Source organism: Phycodurus eques, chromosome 1, assembly GCF_024500275.1.
Source record: "Phycodurus eques isolate BA_2022a chromosome 1, UOR_Pequ_1.1, whole genome shotgun sequence".
Lineage (NCBI taxonomy): Eukaryota > Metazoa > Chordata > Actinopteri > Syngnathiformes > Syngnathidae > Phycodurus > Phycodurus eques.
The window spans coordinates 6069720-6086027 of record NC_084525.1 but is presented as its reverse complement, the minus strand read 5'-3'; the positions used below and the strand labels follow the sequence as shown (position 1 = coordinate 6086027).

At 41.2% G+C, this 16308-nt stretch overlaps 1 protein-coding gene and 1 long non-coding RNA gene across 2 annotated transcripts; one reads left to right on the top strand and one right to left on the bottom strand.

Moving 5' to 3' along the window:
- Positions 1–2829: 2829 nt before the first annotated feature.
- On the bottom strand, positions 2830–5078 carry LOC133401389 (uncharacterized). Its single transcript, XR_009768414.1, has 2 exons — positions 4673–5078; positions 2830–4135 (listed from the first exon to the last, which is right to left on the bottom strand). It is a non-coding gene; the product is annotated as an uncharacterized LOC133401389 (long non-coding RNA).
- On the top strand, positions 3388–15620 carry plp2b (proteolipid protein 2b). The gene is made up of 5 exons (XM_061674331.1): positions 3388–3803; positions 10550–10705; positions 10809–10907; positions 13505–13601; positions 14478–15620. The coding sequence occupies exons 1-5, from the start codon at positions 3705–3707 to the stop codon at positions 14489–14491; spliced, it is 465 nt and encodes a 154-aa protein (XP_061530315.1). The 5' UTR covers positions 3388–3704; the 3' UTR covers positions 14492–15620.
- The last annotated feature ends 688 nt before the right edge of the window (positions 15621–16308 follow it).

Genomic DNA, 16308 nt, shown 5'->3' with positions numbered 1-16308 from the left:
CATGTTCAAACGGATAAACTTGATTGTTTTTAGCAAATAATCTTTAATCATTTTTATGGCTGCAATACGTTCCAGAAAAGCTGGGACAGGGTCATGTTTACCACTGGGTTACATCACCTTTTCTTTTAACAACACTCAATAAGCATTTGGGAACAGAGGACACTAATTGTTGAAGCTTTGTCGGTGGAATTCTTTCCCATTCTTGCTCGATGTACAGCTTCAGCTGTTCAACAGTCCGGGGTCTCCGTTGTCGTATTTTACGCTTCATAATGCGCCACACATTTTCTGTGGGAAACCGGTCTGGACTGCAGGCCTGCACTCTTTTACTACGAAGCCACGCTGTTGTAACGTGCAGAATGTGGTTTGGCATTGTCTTACTGAAATAAGCAGGGGCGTCCATGAAAAAGACTTTGCTTGGATCGCAGCGTATGTTTCTCCAAAACATGTATGTACCGTTCAGCATTAATGGTGCCTTCACAGATGTGTACGTTACGCATGCCATTGGCACTAACACGGCCCCACACCATCACAGATGCTGGCTTTTGAACTTTGCGTCCATAACAGTCCGGATGGTTCTTTTCCTCTTTGGCCCTGAGGACACGACGTCCACAATTTCCAAAAACAATTTGAAATCTGGACTCGTCGGACCACAGAACACTTTTCCACTTTGCATCGGTCCATCTTAGATGAGCTTCGGCCCAGAGAAGCCGGCGGCGTTTCTGGGTGTTGTTGATGAATGGCTTTTGCTTTGCATAGTAGAGTTTCAAGTTGCACTTACGGATGTAGCGCCGAACTGTATTTACTCACATTGGTTTTCTGAAGTGTTCCTGAGCCCATGCGGCGATATCCTTTACACATCGATGTCGGTTTTTGATGCAGTGACGCCTGAGGGATCGAAGGTCACGGGCATTCAATGTTGGTTTTCGGCCTTGCCGCTTACAAGCTGTGATTTCTTCCAGATTCTCTGAACCTTTTGATGATATTATGGACTGTAGATGATGTAATCCCCAAATTCCTTGCAATTGTACATTGAGGAACATTCTCCTTAAACTGTTCGACTATTTTCTCACGCACTTGTTCACAAAGATGTGAACCTCGCCCCATCTTTGCTTGTGAATGACTGAGCAATTCAGGGAAGCTCCTTTTACATCCAATCATGGCACCCACCTGTTCCCAATCAGCCTGTTCACCTGTGGGATGTTCCAAACAGGTGTTTGATGAGCATTCCTCAACTTTCTCAGTCCTTTTTTGGACCGTGCTGCAGCCATAAAATTCCAAGTTAATGATTATTTGCTAAAAACGATAAAGTTGATTATTTTGAACATGAAATATTTGGTCTTTGTAGTGTATTCAATTAAATATAGGTTGAACATGATTTGCAAATCATTGTATCCTGTTTATATTTATGTTTAACACGTCCCAACTTCATTGGAATTGGGGTTGTATATTGTTTCTACTTATTAAACAGCACAATACTGTAGGCTCACCAACCAATCCCTTTTCTGTACCGGTTAATCCTCACAAGGGTCGCGGGCTGCTGGAGGCTATCCCAGCTATCTTCGGGCTAGAGGCGGGGTACACCCTGAACTGGTCGCCAGCCAATGACACGGCACATATCAACAAACAACCATTTGCGCTCACATTCACACCTATGGGCAATTTTGAGTTTTCAAATTACCTACCATGCATGTTTTTGGGATGTGGGAGGAAACCGGAGTGCCTGGAGAAAGCCCACCCAGGCACAGGGAGTACATGCAGACTCCCCACAGGCGGGGCCAGGATTTGAACCCCGGTCCACAGAACTGTGAGGCAGATGCACTAACCACTCGCGCAACGTGCCGCCGTAGGGCTCACCAGGCAGATTATAAAAACAGGAACAAGGCTGCAGTGAACATAAAAAGTATATACACCCCTGTTCAAATGCCAGCTTTTTGTGTTGTAAAAGAATTTTGATCAAGATTAATCATTTTAAAACGTTTTACACCATTAATGGGACCTAGAATTTGTACAACTCCACTGATTTATTTTTGTATCTTTTTGAGAGGGGAGGTGAAAATAAACAACTCAAATAAACTTGAATGTGATTGACTTGACGTTTAACTTGCTGCCTTCTTGGGCAGGTCACCATTGCAAAAGAGATGCTCTGTTGTAACTAGTCTTTTACATGGTTAAATAAAGTTTAAATAAAAATAAATCTGGTTGCACAAGGATGCACTCTCTCGCACAGCCAAAACAACAGCAAAAAACATCTGCAACTTACCGCAAGGTGTTTTCTTAAGTTAGAAGTGGGCTAAAATGTCCACGTTTCGGCAGTGACGAAACTACGCTGCATGTTAAAGCTGCTTTCTCCCCCCCCCCCCTCCCGTAGTCTGTAATGTAAAGACAAGTTCCGCGTGGCTGTCACAACTGTCTTTGACTTTGTGTGCGAACATGTAACTTTCTTGTGTCGTTTGATTAGTGAACTTGCGTCAAACATCACTGTGGTAATCACGGCGGATCGGAGCAACAGCGCCCGATGCGGAGTTTGAAAATGAAACACAATTATTCATAAATAAAAGTAGTGAATGGCATGTAGATTATTGTAACAGAGTAAAAGTAGTTTCTTCTTAACATAAACATTCCCGTAAAAGTAAAATGTATGGTTCATTAAAACTACTCTGACAAGTACAATTTATCTAAAATATTACTTGAGTAAATGTCGTGCGTTTCTACCCACCTCTGCTGTTAATTATTTCATAAAATAAATCAAACGTTAAAAGTACATGAAAAAAATAGTTAAACATACGATGTATTCATACATACTGTACATTTGTAAAAATATTGCAATGAATCAGTCAACCAACTATTTAATAAGATAAATAAAATATGCATGAATACATTTCAATTAATAAGGAAAAAAAACATGCAACTAATACAAGATTCTTGATAATCAGAGCTGGCCGTACGTGGCGCCCGACCCAGACTTTGCCCACCACTACGATGAATCATAACTTCCACAGAAGCATGCCGTTGAATTATAGCACGCTGCCTTCAAAACCAAGGGGGAATAAAGTACTGTACCGGAAATGGCTTAATGTTGAGGAAGGCGATGTGTCCGTGGATATCTGAAGGCAACAGAGAGTACTGTTTCGTTCTGTAAAATTCGTAATTTCTTCACAAAACAGCAAAGGGCAAAGACAGCGTGCCTAACCTATTTCGAAATGTAAAATAGAAATGAAAATACCCTATCTAAGTGTAACATCCTAATTTAGTCTTTGTTTCTTGAAAAGTGAGGAACGTGGATCGGAAATGTCCTTCTTTGGGTGGCGTTTCGGACTTGAGACTTCCGGGGTTCCCAGTTGATCTTGAACGCAGCACAGTTCCCCTGGGGAGAAATGGCGAAAAGTGCTAGCCAACGCCCCACTGACCGCTCCTCGAGTCTTCTCTCTCTTGACTCACTCCGCCCTCTCAGCTTTCAAGCAGCGAGCACGGCTTCTTCGTAGCTACTGTGCTTCCCCTGACCGACTTCACCCACACTTGTTGTTTATATGTACATATATATATATATATATATTTTTTTTTTTTAAGTTAGCTAGCTTACGTCCGGGAGCAGCGGTGCACTTTGGGCCGTCTGCGAAAAACAACGACAACAACTTTCAGTTGCTTCGTTTCGTTTGCTTTCTCTTCTGACTGCTTTCATTTAAATTTCGACATAAGACATAAGAATGGCCGATACGTCAGCGTCCGGCTCTGATGCCAGCTGCATGGAGAAGCTGAAAAGTTACGTGAGGACCCAAAAAGGCATGATCCTCGCGGCAGAAATAGTAAGTGATCACGCTGTTGCTCTTCTCTGCAACAATCACTCGTGCGAGTAACTGTTGGGATCATCTTGATTACCATTTGTTAGGATCAACTCGATCAGTGTTAGTTAGTGGTTTCCTCCCCAATTTAAAATGGAGTAACTATGCAAGACATTTTGGCCTTGCTAGTAGGCAAGTAGGTTGAACGTAAATATTTCCGTGTCCTGAAGAAAGCTACAACAACAACCTCTAGTTATGTGTTTTCTTTGTGTGTGTGTATATTAGACTAAATTACTCATTTTCGTCGCTGGCTACAATTTTTATAGTTGTGACTGTGCAATCCAATGAATGCAGTTCTGGGGGAAAAAAAAAAAAAAGTTTGAGACCAATGCAAGATGGCACAAAAGAAAAATAAGAGTTCTTCAACATCAAGGATGCTTGCTGTGCTCGTGTCACAATCATAGACGTTTACAGAAAATGGCATAAACTCTTAAGGTTTGTTTGCATGTCAATAAAGATTTGTAGGCATTTAAGTAATCATTTTGGAGTGGTTTCTTGAGATTTTCCAGGGTTAATACACAACAGATTGATGGTTAACTAGGTTTGAAATCACAAGTATGGCATACCAGTTATTGTTAAAATATTGCTCCAGGAATTTGATAACAAATGCCTGTATTAAACGTGATTACACTCTTTACAAATTTGGTACAGATTTCTACCAACAAATATGAACGGAAACCCATAATTTGTGGAGCATGTTGACACCTGTGTCTAAAGGAGACATGTCAAGCATTTTTCGTCAGAATTTAAAACGTTTCCCTTATGTCTTGCATTTTCTCTGACATTCTTCCGTCAAATTCCGCAACGTGTAAAGAATTACAGCGCACTCTTACCAGCTTGGTTGAACTGAACTGTTCAGTCAGTCCCCTGTACTGCTGGGCCAATGCAGACTGAGGCTGTCGTTACCATGCCAACCAGGGCAGAGCTCGGGCATTGCTACGAGGCTTGCAGCTTCCTGTAAGACAAGAGTGTGAAGATTAAAACGAGCGGCCATTTGTAAAAAAAAAAAAAAAAAAAATAAGTTTTCTATTTAACACCACCATTCCGGTGCCACAATAAAAGTGAAATAGCTCGAACTCCTTCTTGGAAAGTGACTAGTTCACTTTTTCTACGGTTCCGCATCATCGCCCTTGTTCATAATTCATCAGTTTGTCACCACAGCTGTGCAGTCTGATCAGCTATCTCGCAGCAGCCTGTTAAGTGCCGGAAATAGAAAGAGAAGAGTATTTCTTCTCCAGTGAGAAGTTGCTGATTGTAAAGTGTCCTCCCCACCCTTCCCTCCATTCCATCTCCACCCTCGTAAGTCAAGGAGCTTATAAAAGAGGCTCTCAGATGCAGGTGCTCAGTGTTTCACCAACGTTAAAGGCACAAATTCCTCACTGGGTGAGAGTTTTGGGCAGGAGTCGCACCATTTGTGTTTATCCTACCCTCGATCCAATCATCCACATTTGTTAAGTGCTTATGGAAGTAATCTTCACCGGTGGATGGCCAAGATAATGTGCAATGCAGGGAGTGGATTCAAGAGCAGGAAGATGCATATCACACCCTGTGACTGTGTGTACAATCCAGTGGTGGGCGACGGGGCCCGCAAAGACTAGAATATCTGAAGCAAATAGAGCTACATTTTTAACCTAAATTCTAATATTTGTTCTTGAAATTGTATGAATTTGTTCTCATCCCTTCATTTAGTAGCATTGCTCTTCACGACTGCACTACTTCCAAGATGTGGATGTTAGATGTTCATGTTAATCAAATCTGATCTTTCTCTTAAAGAGTTGGATTAAAACCGGTAAATCCCTACTGAAGTCGCAGGTAGAAAATACATAGTCCCAACATGATACTGTATCTTTTTATATGGCTATAATCTAGTGGAGCAGCGGTTCAAACCAAGTAAACAAATAAAATCTTGTTATAGTGTATCAGTGGTACGACACAAAATAAAGATACAAACAAATTCAATTTAAACATCCTGTCTTAAATAAACCATATCAGAAATCTCACTTAGTGGAGTTACAAAATAAAGATCTTAAATGGTAAATGAATCAATTTCATCGAGTGCAACATTGTATAAGTAAAATTAGAGGGTTGAACTCCACACAATGAGCACCAACGTTGTAACAGGGGCTATGCACGAATCATTGGTGACTCATATTGATATTCGAGTCTGCCAAAAAAAACAAACGGTAAATCAGAATTTTCAGACTCAAATAATAATATAAAAGAATGACATACTACTTAATTATTTTGATAAGAGCTACAATCCTCCCACACCGCAATGACTTGAAAAAATAAATGATTTCACAAAATGTAGCTTTTGTTATGGCCAACACACCATTTGGACTTACCGCGCATAGTTTCTGTGCATGAAACACATTGTAGCTCCACCAAGATCTTTGCATAAAGTTTGTTTGAAAAACAACAACAATGAAATCTCTGCGGAAAAAGGCATCCATTAGCGTAGCCATGAGGAGTCCCACAGATATTCATGGCAATGCCACAGCCGACACCGTAAGGGAGCCTTTGCCGAGGTTTTACAGCACCAAATGGTGCAGAACAGACCCGGGCTTTATCTTTGGCCAAGGTACAGCAAGGGATCCTGGTTAATGTAAGCCATTTTAAACAAAAAAAAAAAAAAACGTTTGTGGAAGGAGAAGCATCAGCTAAAACGCATCAGCCAAAATGTGCCCGTGTATACACTTTCCGGTTCAATAGTTTTCAAATAATCAAATTGGATTTTCCATTTTTTAGACTTTTATTTCGGAATAGTACAAGGATTCTGATTCGAAAGTCATTTGTTCCTGTCAGAACGAATAGCGACTGGGGTATTAGAGCATGAGTCTGACCTGTAGTTGTAACCATTGTAACTAAGAGTCGTTTGGCTAATGTCGTTCTCTTAAGGCTTCTTTATACTCGCGCGGGCAGTGACCGCGCTGACGTCACTGCGGCTATCCCGCGCACAGTTTTCCTTTATACTCGAGCGCAACCCACTCGCGTAGTTCTGAAAAAGTACTGCGGTTCTCCTCAAAAGTCAGGGGTGTCGCTACGGCTGGAATTGGCTAGGACACCACAGGGTGGAGTTTCCTCTGCATTTTTTTGCCATTTCCGGTAGCCGTTTTTACTTTCCTTTCCGGAACAAAGGAACAACAATGGTGACCGTGGAACAGTGTCTGCTCGAACAAATGGACCTAGATGCGGTAAAGAAAATAAATAGATGGATGGATGACCAGATAATGTGTTGAATTATTCAGAAAAATCGATCAACAAGGTGGCAGCATAGGTGGTATGCGGAACCAAGGGGAACGCTGAGTACGTCATCACAGCATGTGACTAAAATGGACCAATCAAGAGAGCAGATCTCGGCGGCATTCTACGCGCAGCAACAATTTTTGCCGTGTGCGTGTCACGTGACGGTTAAGGGTCGCGTCGTTCACGTGATGCGATGCGGGCGCTATCGGCCGCGCGAGCAGGGGGAGTATAAAGAGGCCTTTAGTATGGATAAGCTAGAAGGAACGGCATCGGTAAAGACTGCCGCTTGATGAGCACGCCTGCTATTAGAGGCATGCATTTGATATAGTTCCTCTTTTCTTTTGTCAATCAACTCACTCCGTCATGGTAGGTAACGTGTAGTCTCCTTTTTTTGGGGGGGTTCTGCCGTTTGTGAAGAAATGGGCACCGTACAGTTGGTTCTTTAAAAGTTGCAGCTTGAATAAACAATGAGCATTTTTGTAGAATCCCAGCCCTTTTGTGGATGTTGTTTTCTTCTGCCTTTCGTCTTTCTCACTCCACCACACGAAACGGAAGGGTTACGCAGTGTAAAACTAAGATATTACAGTTCCATTTGGCAAAATATCTGTGTACCTCAGGATAATTTTGTTGCTTTATGACCTTTAAAATTATTATTTTTTTTTCTCCACCCGATACAATCACCTGAAAATTACGTGACTGGCTCCAATTTACGATCACATGATCATATCAGGACTATCTAACCCATGGGTGGACAATAAATTTTTTGAAGGGGCCATGTAAGAAACTAACGATTGTTGAGGGCCACACCAACATGCCAACTTCAATTGTGTTAAATATCAATGTCTTTTGTAAAGCAATAACTAAATAAAATTGTGTAGCTATGCTATATGTTGTCACAAGGAAATAAAAATGTTAAAATAACGTTTGAAAAATTAACAGTCTGTCAAATTAAAATGACATATCTCTACACATATTAACATTACATCACTATTATCATTACTATTGAGTTTTCTCCAGTGACTGCGGCTTCAACATGCAAATTCTTCATGCAATACGGGAAAGCCGTAGACCACATTCTAGCGCTGAAGCTCAGAACTGTGAGTCAGATGTGCCACCGGTGGTCTCTGGCGTGCTGCCTCCTTGAAACATAACAGAATTTTTTTTCGCGCCAGGAACGGAACATTCCATTTTGTGCTGAACACATGCTATTCTCTTTAGTGAGCTGCTGTAATTGTTGAAGGGAGGAGGGTGAGAGAAAACGCAAGTGACTCCCCTAGCAACCGTTGCTGTTTGAGGAGCCTCTGACTCGCATGTATCTGCGGACTATAATTAGCCATCATTCAGAGCAGCTCCCTTCCAGTCACTGGGAAAGTGTGGCTGCCGGTGATGCGCACGGCGCTGCGGTGGACCTTTTTCAAATGGGTGCCGCGCCAACAGATGTGCGGCAGTGCTGGCGGCGTGAAGGTGTTGGCGTCTCTCAGAGGCCCCCTTGTTCTGAGGCACCCTCGTAGTGGAGTGGGTTGGTCACAGCTGCTCGGAATAGAGCCTCTTTTGTGTTGGACCGCGTAGGACCTCAAGTACACACCGTCCCTCTACTGAGGCAGCCTGTGCCAGTCTGAGAACACATGAATGAGCGCGGTGGCTGGCCGGGGTGGCATGCTTGTGTAATGCGTGCGTACATGGTGAGCAGTGGTTGAACCAGTCATTTTGGGTGACTTAATAACATTTACGTATATGTATACGTACGGCGAATTATGACATTAAAGCCGATCAACATAAAATGCCAAATATCTGCCGATACCAATCAGGCTGATAAAATCGGTGTAAAGTCTAATCAATAGTTTAAAACCCAAAATGTACACCAAACTATGATCCTAAAACACTTCAATATCATTTCAAACACATCTTTTAACATTACCCTTTAAACAATATAAAATAGATTGCCTGTTGATTGTATTTTGAGAAAGTTTTATGTTCTACAGATTAATCACTGACACTTGATTTTGGTTATTGTAAATGGTGTTAATTTAGGAAGGCTGCAATATAAACCTGATGAAAATCTGTTCAGCACTGTACATATGAACAATTCAACTGGAAAAAAAACAAACAACTGCTTTTATCCAAGTGTAGTTTTAGAAAACAGGGTTGAATGTTCACGCATTTATGGTTTTTCAATAAATATCTAATATAAAAAATGCATACTGCGAGTAAAGTCCCAGAACAAAGAATTTAGTTCTGTCCATAAATAGGGAGGTTTTGCTTGTAAGCATTCATCAATGTTGTTTGAATGCATTTGTCCACACAGTTTGACAAAAGCTCAATTCAAAGTTGGCCGATCATAGGCAGCCATCTGTGCATGAGTTATGATTATTTTCTTTTCAAATTGGCAGCACTTTCGGAGAAAAGATCGAGAAGAATGCAGGCCTTCTTTTTTCCCTCTTATGGAAAAATATGAGCTTCGATTGAACACACAGATCAGAGTATTCTGGAGTATTATTATGCGTGTGGGTACTCCGAGGACTAGTACATGATCCTCAAAGTGTGCTACACGGGGTCCTCGAGTAATATGCGAAAGAATCACTGCCCAAGTACTGTTCAGGTGTATTTTACTTTTAAGTTCAACACATTTGCATTTAATCTTCAACAGTTGTTTGTTTTTAGACAATTATTCGAGTATAATTTTTTACTTTTATGTATGATTTTAAACTTTTATGTAACTTTTTTTTATTTGAATTTACTCACTAAGTACATTTTAAAAATATATATTTCTATATTTCGGCGGACTGGTTAGAGCGTCTGCCTCACAGTTCTGAGGTCTGGGGTTCAATCCCCGGCCCCGCCTGTGTGGAGTTTGCATGTTCTCCCCGTGCCTGCGTGAGTTTTCTCCGGGCACTCCGGTTTCCTCCCACATCCCGAAGACATGCATGGTAGGTTAATTGACGACTCTAAATTACCCATAGGTGTGAATGTGAGTGCGAATGGTTGTTTGTTTTATATGTGCCCTGCGATTGGCTGGCAACCAGTTCAGGGTGTACCCCGCCTCCTGCCCAATGATAGCTGGGATAGGCTACAGCGCTCCCGCGACCCTTGTGAGGATAAGCGGCTCAGATAATGGATGGATGGATGGCTTTCTATATTTATGTACTGTTAATGTTCAAACTATCCATAATGTTACAGTGGTTTACAAAATCTTAAAAACTTTTGGTAAAACCTCTGCCTTGTTTTTGATTGACACTTGGACCTACTACCCTACTCTTTTAATAAATAAAATTACAATAAAATCTTCTTTATTGATTATCTAAATATTTCCTCACAAGTCAAAAGCTAAAAATCGGCCGAACAACAGCTTGCATAATTTTTTTTCCAATCTTTTTTTTTTTTTTTAGATGGTACTTGGTGTAAAAAGTTTGAGAATCATTGATCTATTGATGATGACAGTTGTCCTCTTTCCTCCACCCTCACAGTTCATCAGCATAATCATAATCATCTGCTACGCGGCGTCCCTTTATGGAGGCTACTCGGCCGTGGCCATCTGCGAGATGGTCTTCGCCATGGTCTTCTTCGGCATCTTCATGATGGAGATGGACAAGCAGTTCCAATTGGTCAACTGGATGTGGAGCGTAAGTGCCAAACGCGTCACGCCGTCACTGACACACCGCTTGTGGGGAGAAAAAAAAAAAAAAAAAAACCCGCTCACCTTCTGTTTTTGCCCATTTTGCTCAGGATCTGTTCAGGGCTGGCATTGGCGCAATCCTTTACGTCATCACTTCCCTCATGTGCGTGATTGGAGGAGCTGGGGACGGCGCTCGCATCGCAGGCGGGGTCAGTGGTGCTTCTATATATGCTTGCAACTGCAATGCATTGCAGTCTTATCATCAATCTACACTTCCTGTTTCTTTCACATAGGGATGGGCATTCCACTAAATTTACTTGATTGGCTAATTAACAATCAATTATGTTCAACTTTTTTACAATATTGTAATTTCAGATTATCAGAAATTACAGTAGCATTTTAAATCCTGGGACATCTTGCGTGAAAATCACAAAGAAAAACTATTTTACACGATTTACAAAAAGTTAGGAATAGTGGGCTTTTGGGCGAAATTTCAGGATGAAGCTGACTGAACTGTTGCGCCGTGAGCGGGGTTTGACGACTATTTTCTTAAACGGACGATCAGTCGGACAACAGACAACACGTAATGCCCGGATCAGACTACAAGACAAATTTGCTCTTTCAAGATTGTCAGACTACTGCAGCAAAATCTTGTATCCCGATACCATGGCATCCTGTTTTTTTACGGCTTTATCTTGTCAACTCACTCGCTACCGTGGCAACGACAACAAGAGTGGATTGCGCCGACTATATTATTAGGACAAAATGGGGAAAAACGTTTACAACAATAAAAGCAGTAACTAAAACATTGTAGTGTACCTATAGAGTCAAGTGGATGAAAAAGCAAAGCTTGTGGCGAATGTACGTGAGCGCTACGTATCGCACCGGATCCATTCAAATAATGGTAGCAAGCACTCGCTTATTATTATTATTATTATTATTATTATTCTCACCCAAGTTCAAGGCTGCCCAAGGCTTTGTAACATTAGCAGATTCATGCTACTGAGCCCGTTTTCCTGGTTGTATTGCTGAGTCATGTTGGCCTTCTTTCAGCCCGCCACACACCGAGCGATGCGGCCGAACCAGACCGAACTCTCGCGCAGTGTGCGGGGTTCGGCAAATAGTTTTTGCGACGATTCAAACTTTGAATACAAATATAGCCACTCTCTTTTAATCTCACCCACTTCCTCTCTTTGCGGCAACCCGCTTCTTGCTTTGATCACGCTAGGTTTTTATGGTTTAGTAAAAGTGATACAGTAGCAGGGCTGAAGTAAATGGACGAAATTTCACATCTCAATTCGTCATGCCACATATCTCTATCGATACGGTACGCTACTACTACGGGTTTATTGAAAACTGAGCATGTGGATGGAGCCGTAAAACCCGGTACAGGGTTGCATTTTTTTTATGGGCTCATAACTTGGGTGTGTGATAAGCAGCTTAATACTCTGCTCCAACTTTTTAAAGCTAGAAACTATCCGCATGCATTAGTTCTATACCGGCGGGAAGGTTTTACAGAATGTTTGATGTCACAAACTATCAATGACTTTCATTGTTGAGTAACAATGGCAGCTTTATAGGTGCATCGTGAGCTAAACTCTTCCTAGCACTGACATATCTAACACAAACACGAGCTAGTTAAGAGGCTTGTCTTGACGTTTGTCAGGGTGATTAAATGGGTGTAACCGCACATGAGTCACTGTCATAGCGGGGGCTGTGGTTAAAACCCCGGCGAGTGCTTCAACAAAGGTCACCGGATGTTAAACAGAAAGGGCAGAGCTGTTCCCGCAAGTGTAACAATGCCAAATAAACAAAATTGTGCGATTTCACATCCGAAGCGTGTGCGCCAATGTTCGACGAGCGAGTGCGCGATTGAAATGTAAAGACATTTACTGGAGTTAAGCCTTCACAAAGGGGGTGCGATGAGTTGTGAATGCGTAAAGTCTCATGTCTTTTTACCCGTGCATTTATACCACTCAAGGACGGAAAGAAATTCCTTGTGAGCGTTAACAAAAAAGATTGTGATAAATTGCATACCGCATAGGAATGCAAAACACAGCGCTTTGCGTCAGTCACATTAGTTTAGCAGCAGTATATAATGACATATGGTATAGTATAATGATATAGTATATATAACTATCTACTAACTACTAAGTAATTATTGCCAACCCCCTTCATTTTTTTTTTTTTAAATAAAGTATTGCCTATCCCATAACAAAATATGATCCCAAAACACTCTTAATAACATCATCATAATTACTTTGGAGTCAGCCAGTCTTCCCAGTTGCTTAAAAAATGCTGCTGCTCGCCTCGTAACTGGAACATGGAAGACAGAGCACATAACTTTCATTCTGGCTGCTTGTGCAATTTAGCGCACCGGAGGTGCACGTCGCCTTCACATCCTGTAAAGATGTTATCAATTATCGAGCATTAACTAGACCTCTGTCATTTGCTAGCTTGATCTTTCTTAACAGCCAGTCAGCAGAGTAAAACCATACAGTACACATGCAGTGAAGACTCTATGTAACTTCCACTAACAACCCAGGCTAAACTGGTCCTCCCTGACACACCAAAATGTTAAAACAGTCGAGATGTGTCACTTCAAGCATACGTCGTTTTCACCAATTACTGCTTTCCTATTAACCAGGGCTTTTGCGGCATATTAGCAACTTAGGGCGTTACAAATCAATCTAAATAATATGTCAGAAAGGCGCAAATTGGTGAATTTGTGAACAGCGAGCTGCAAATTGGCGGGGGTTGACTAGTAGTTTACCTGTGTTTTCTGAATTGAGTTCCTCTATTTCAGGTATTTGGGTTGATTGCTGGTATGCTGTTCACCTACGACACCTACACCATCTTCTTGGAAATCAAGAGCACCAGACAGCACACGGCAGCCTCCACCGGTGAGATGGATCGTGGCACATTGTTGAACTCTTAAGGCTGGATTACACTCAATGCTTCCATGTACAGTATATGTGTATATCCCAGATTCAGGCCTCTTCCCAATGTCGATAAAAGCTAATGCAACTCCAGCGTAAATGAACCGATCGGATCTACTCCATCAAAGCTCCCTTGAACTACAACCCTATTTCTGAAATTGTCCGAAATACGGACAGAGCTCTACCGCTAATAGTAAAAAAACAGCGAGTAATTGACGCCCCTGCAAAAAAAGCCTTGTAATTGCCTACTGATGCCACAAGATGACCGTAAAGAACTTTTAAAAAATGTTTTTCCTCTTAGACAACGCTATGGCCTGACTACATGAAGCGCCCGCCTCATTTCAACATAGGTCTTTGTTACCAGATGCCACCAGATGGCGCTATAGCAATATTTTTATGTTAGGCACTGTTTTGGCCTGAGTACGAATATCAGCAAATAGGCGAATTTGTGAATGTTGAACCATGAATATGCAAGGATCACTGTACACACCTGCAACTGCCCAAACAACACCCAAAACACCTGCTGGTCCTTATCTGTAGGCACTAAGCATACACTTTTATAATAGCACACAAAAGTAATTGTCAATAAATCTTGTCGTATATGGGAAGACTCCAGTTTTAGAACTACCGGTACTGCATTCAACATATGTTTCATGTGTCCAGATGCATGTCATTTGAAGATGTCTGTTACTGAAACTAGATATGGGCACCAAATGGGAAGTGGACGCTTTAACACTTTGAGTTTGAATCCAAACTTAAGAATACTCTATGCCCTTCAAAATTGCATGTGTAATATATTTCCCTTTTTTTTGTTGTTGTTGTGTGTGTGTTGCTTTTTAGATGACAAAGTCTAAGCACGCCGACGTGTGTGTGCCTCTGTTGAGTACGCAGCGGAACAACGAGGTCCTTTGAGCAGAAGAGGGGAGGGGACAAAGGACAGTAAAAGGAACAGATCACAGTTCAAAGCCATGTCAACACCAGAAATTGTCTTTACTAACCGCGCCGAAGAGGAGGATGACGACGACGTAGCGGCACCGCACATGTGTGCCTGTGCGTCAACCACGGCGGGAACGCCCCCCTCGCAAATCTAAACGTCAACGTGGGATCACAGCTAAAAAGGGAAAAGTGTAAGTGATAGGCAATGTCAAACGTCAGCCCTGTTAGTCCTCCACCAGCTTGTCTCGTGAATTTCTACTTTTAATGGACTACTGTAGTTAGTAGTAACTGTTTCTTTTAAACGTGTATGGGTGCCTTAGGGATTAAAAAAAAAAAAAACATGAGGCTGATCATTATCATGATCAGTCTCATGGTTTTTTTTGATGATCAGCCTCATGATGATCAGCCTCGTTTTTTTTTTTTTTTTTTTTTTTTCTTCATGATTAATTTCAACCTGTTTTAATTGATGTCCTTCACTGTGTGTTCAAGTGCCTACTTGGTTGTAGTCATTTGAGGTTCCACAATCCGAAACACTTGAAGTCATCTACCTGCTTCAATAGAGTAATTGTTTTACCCAACTGATCTTTTTTTTTTTTTTTTTTTTTTTTTTTTGAGGGGGGAGAACTGTTGACGTCCACTCACCGATAAAAATCACATTCTCATGTGTCACACTGTTACTGTGTGGTGCTGCATTTCCATAATCATCCCTTTACGTTTAACTGCTAACACATTTGTGTACATTTATGTTGCTTCATCCAGCCAAGCGCCGTAACCGCTCGTTCTTTCATGTCTTCATTGAAGTTCTCTGCTTCCTGCGACAGGACACATGAAGAAAAGCAGTCATATGTGCAAATGTCACCTATGTACTTGTTTCACTAATTTCAGTTAAATCTTTTTTTTAATTATTTTTATTATGTTTCCTCAACTTCATGCTTGGTAGTTTGTTAAAACAAAAAAATGCCGTTGTGCTTTCTAATGTGCTTTACAAATGAAATTTCACAGTCTAAAGCAGCTTTAACTTTGGGAAATAAAAGCCATTGTTACAACAATAAATACTCGTTTGTATTTTTTTTTAAACCACATTTGAAAGTAAAATAGGATACCATAATATCTATCAGTTTTTATGTTAGTTACAGTATGATTATTGAATTTAAGGGAACAATGAAAAGATGAAACAAAACTGCAATTGAACGTGTGCAAGGCGGAATGTGTATGGGGGGGAAGAAAAGCGTTTACTTTTCACTTGTCTTCTACCAGATTGCCAGTAGATGGGAGCAGACGACTAACCACTGTGCAATTAATTGAGCTGTTTCTTTTTTTAACTTTGACTCTTGCCCCACAAAATACAGTAGTTATTAGCGGGTTTAGGTGTAACAATTTTATATATTTCTATTATATTTTTATATATGCAATGTCCTGGATAAGTGTAACACATCTATACTGCTGTGAGGGTTTTCTTTTTCTTTTTCTCTCTCGAAACAGTATCTGTAAATGTTGCTGGATGGAAGTTAAAAAGACAAATTCAAGCTTTTGTTCCAAATGTTAATGAAGTGTGATAGTCTTTTGACGCGAGTGGCGGAAGTAAGTGTTGTGTAGAAGTACAGTCGTAGTACCTCTCGTGTCCGTAGGCCCAACCGCTCACTGGTGCACAACTGCACACCTCCCTTTAACAAGGTAAAGTTGGAGGTAACTCAAGTTAACATGAACGTCTCGTCTGCCGGTAATGAGAGGTTCA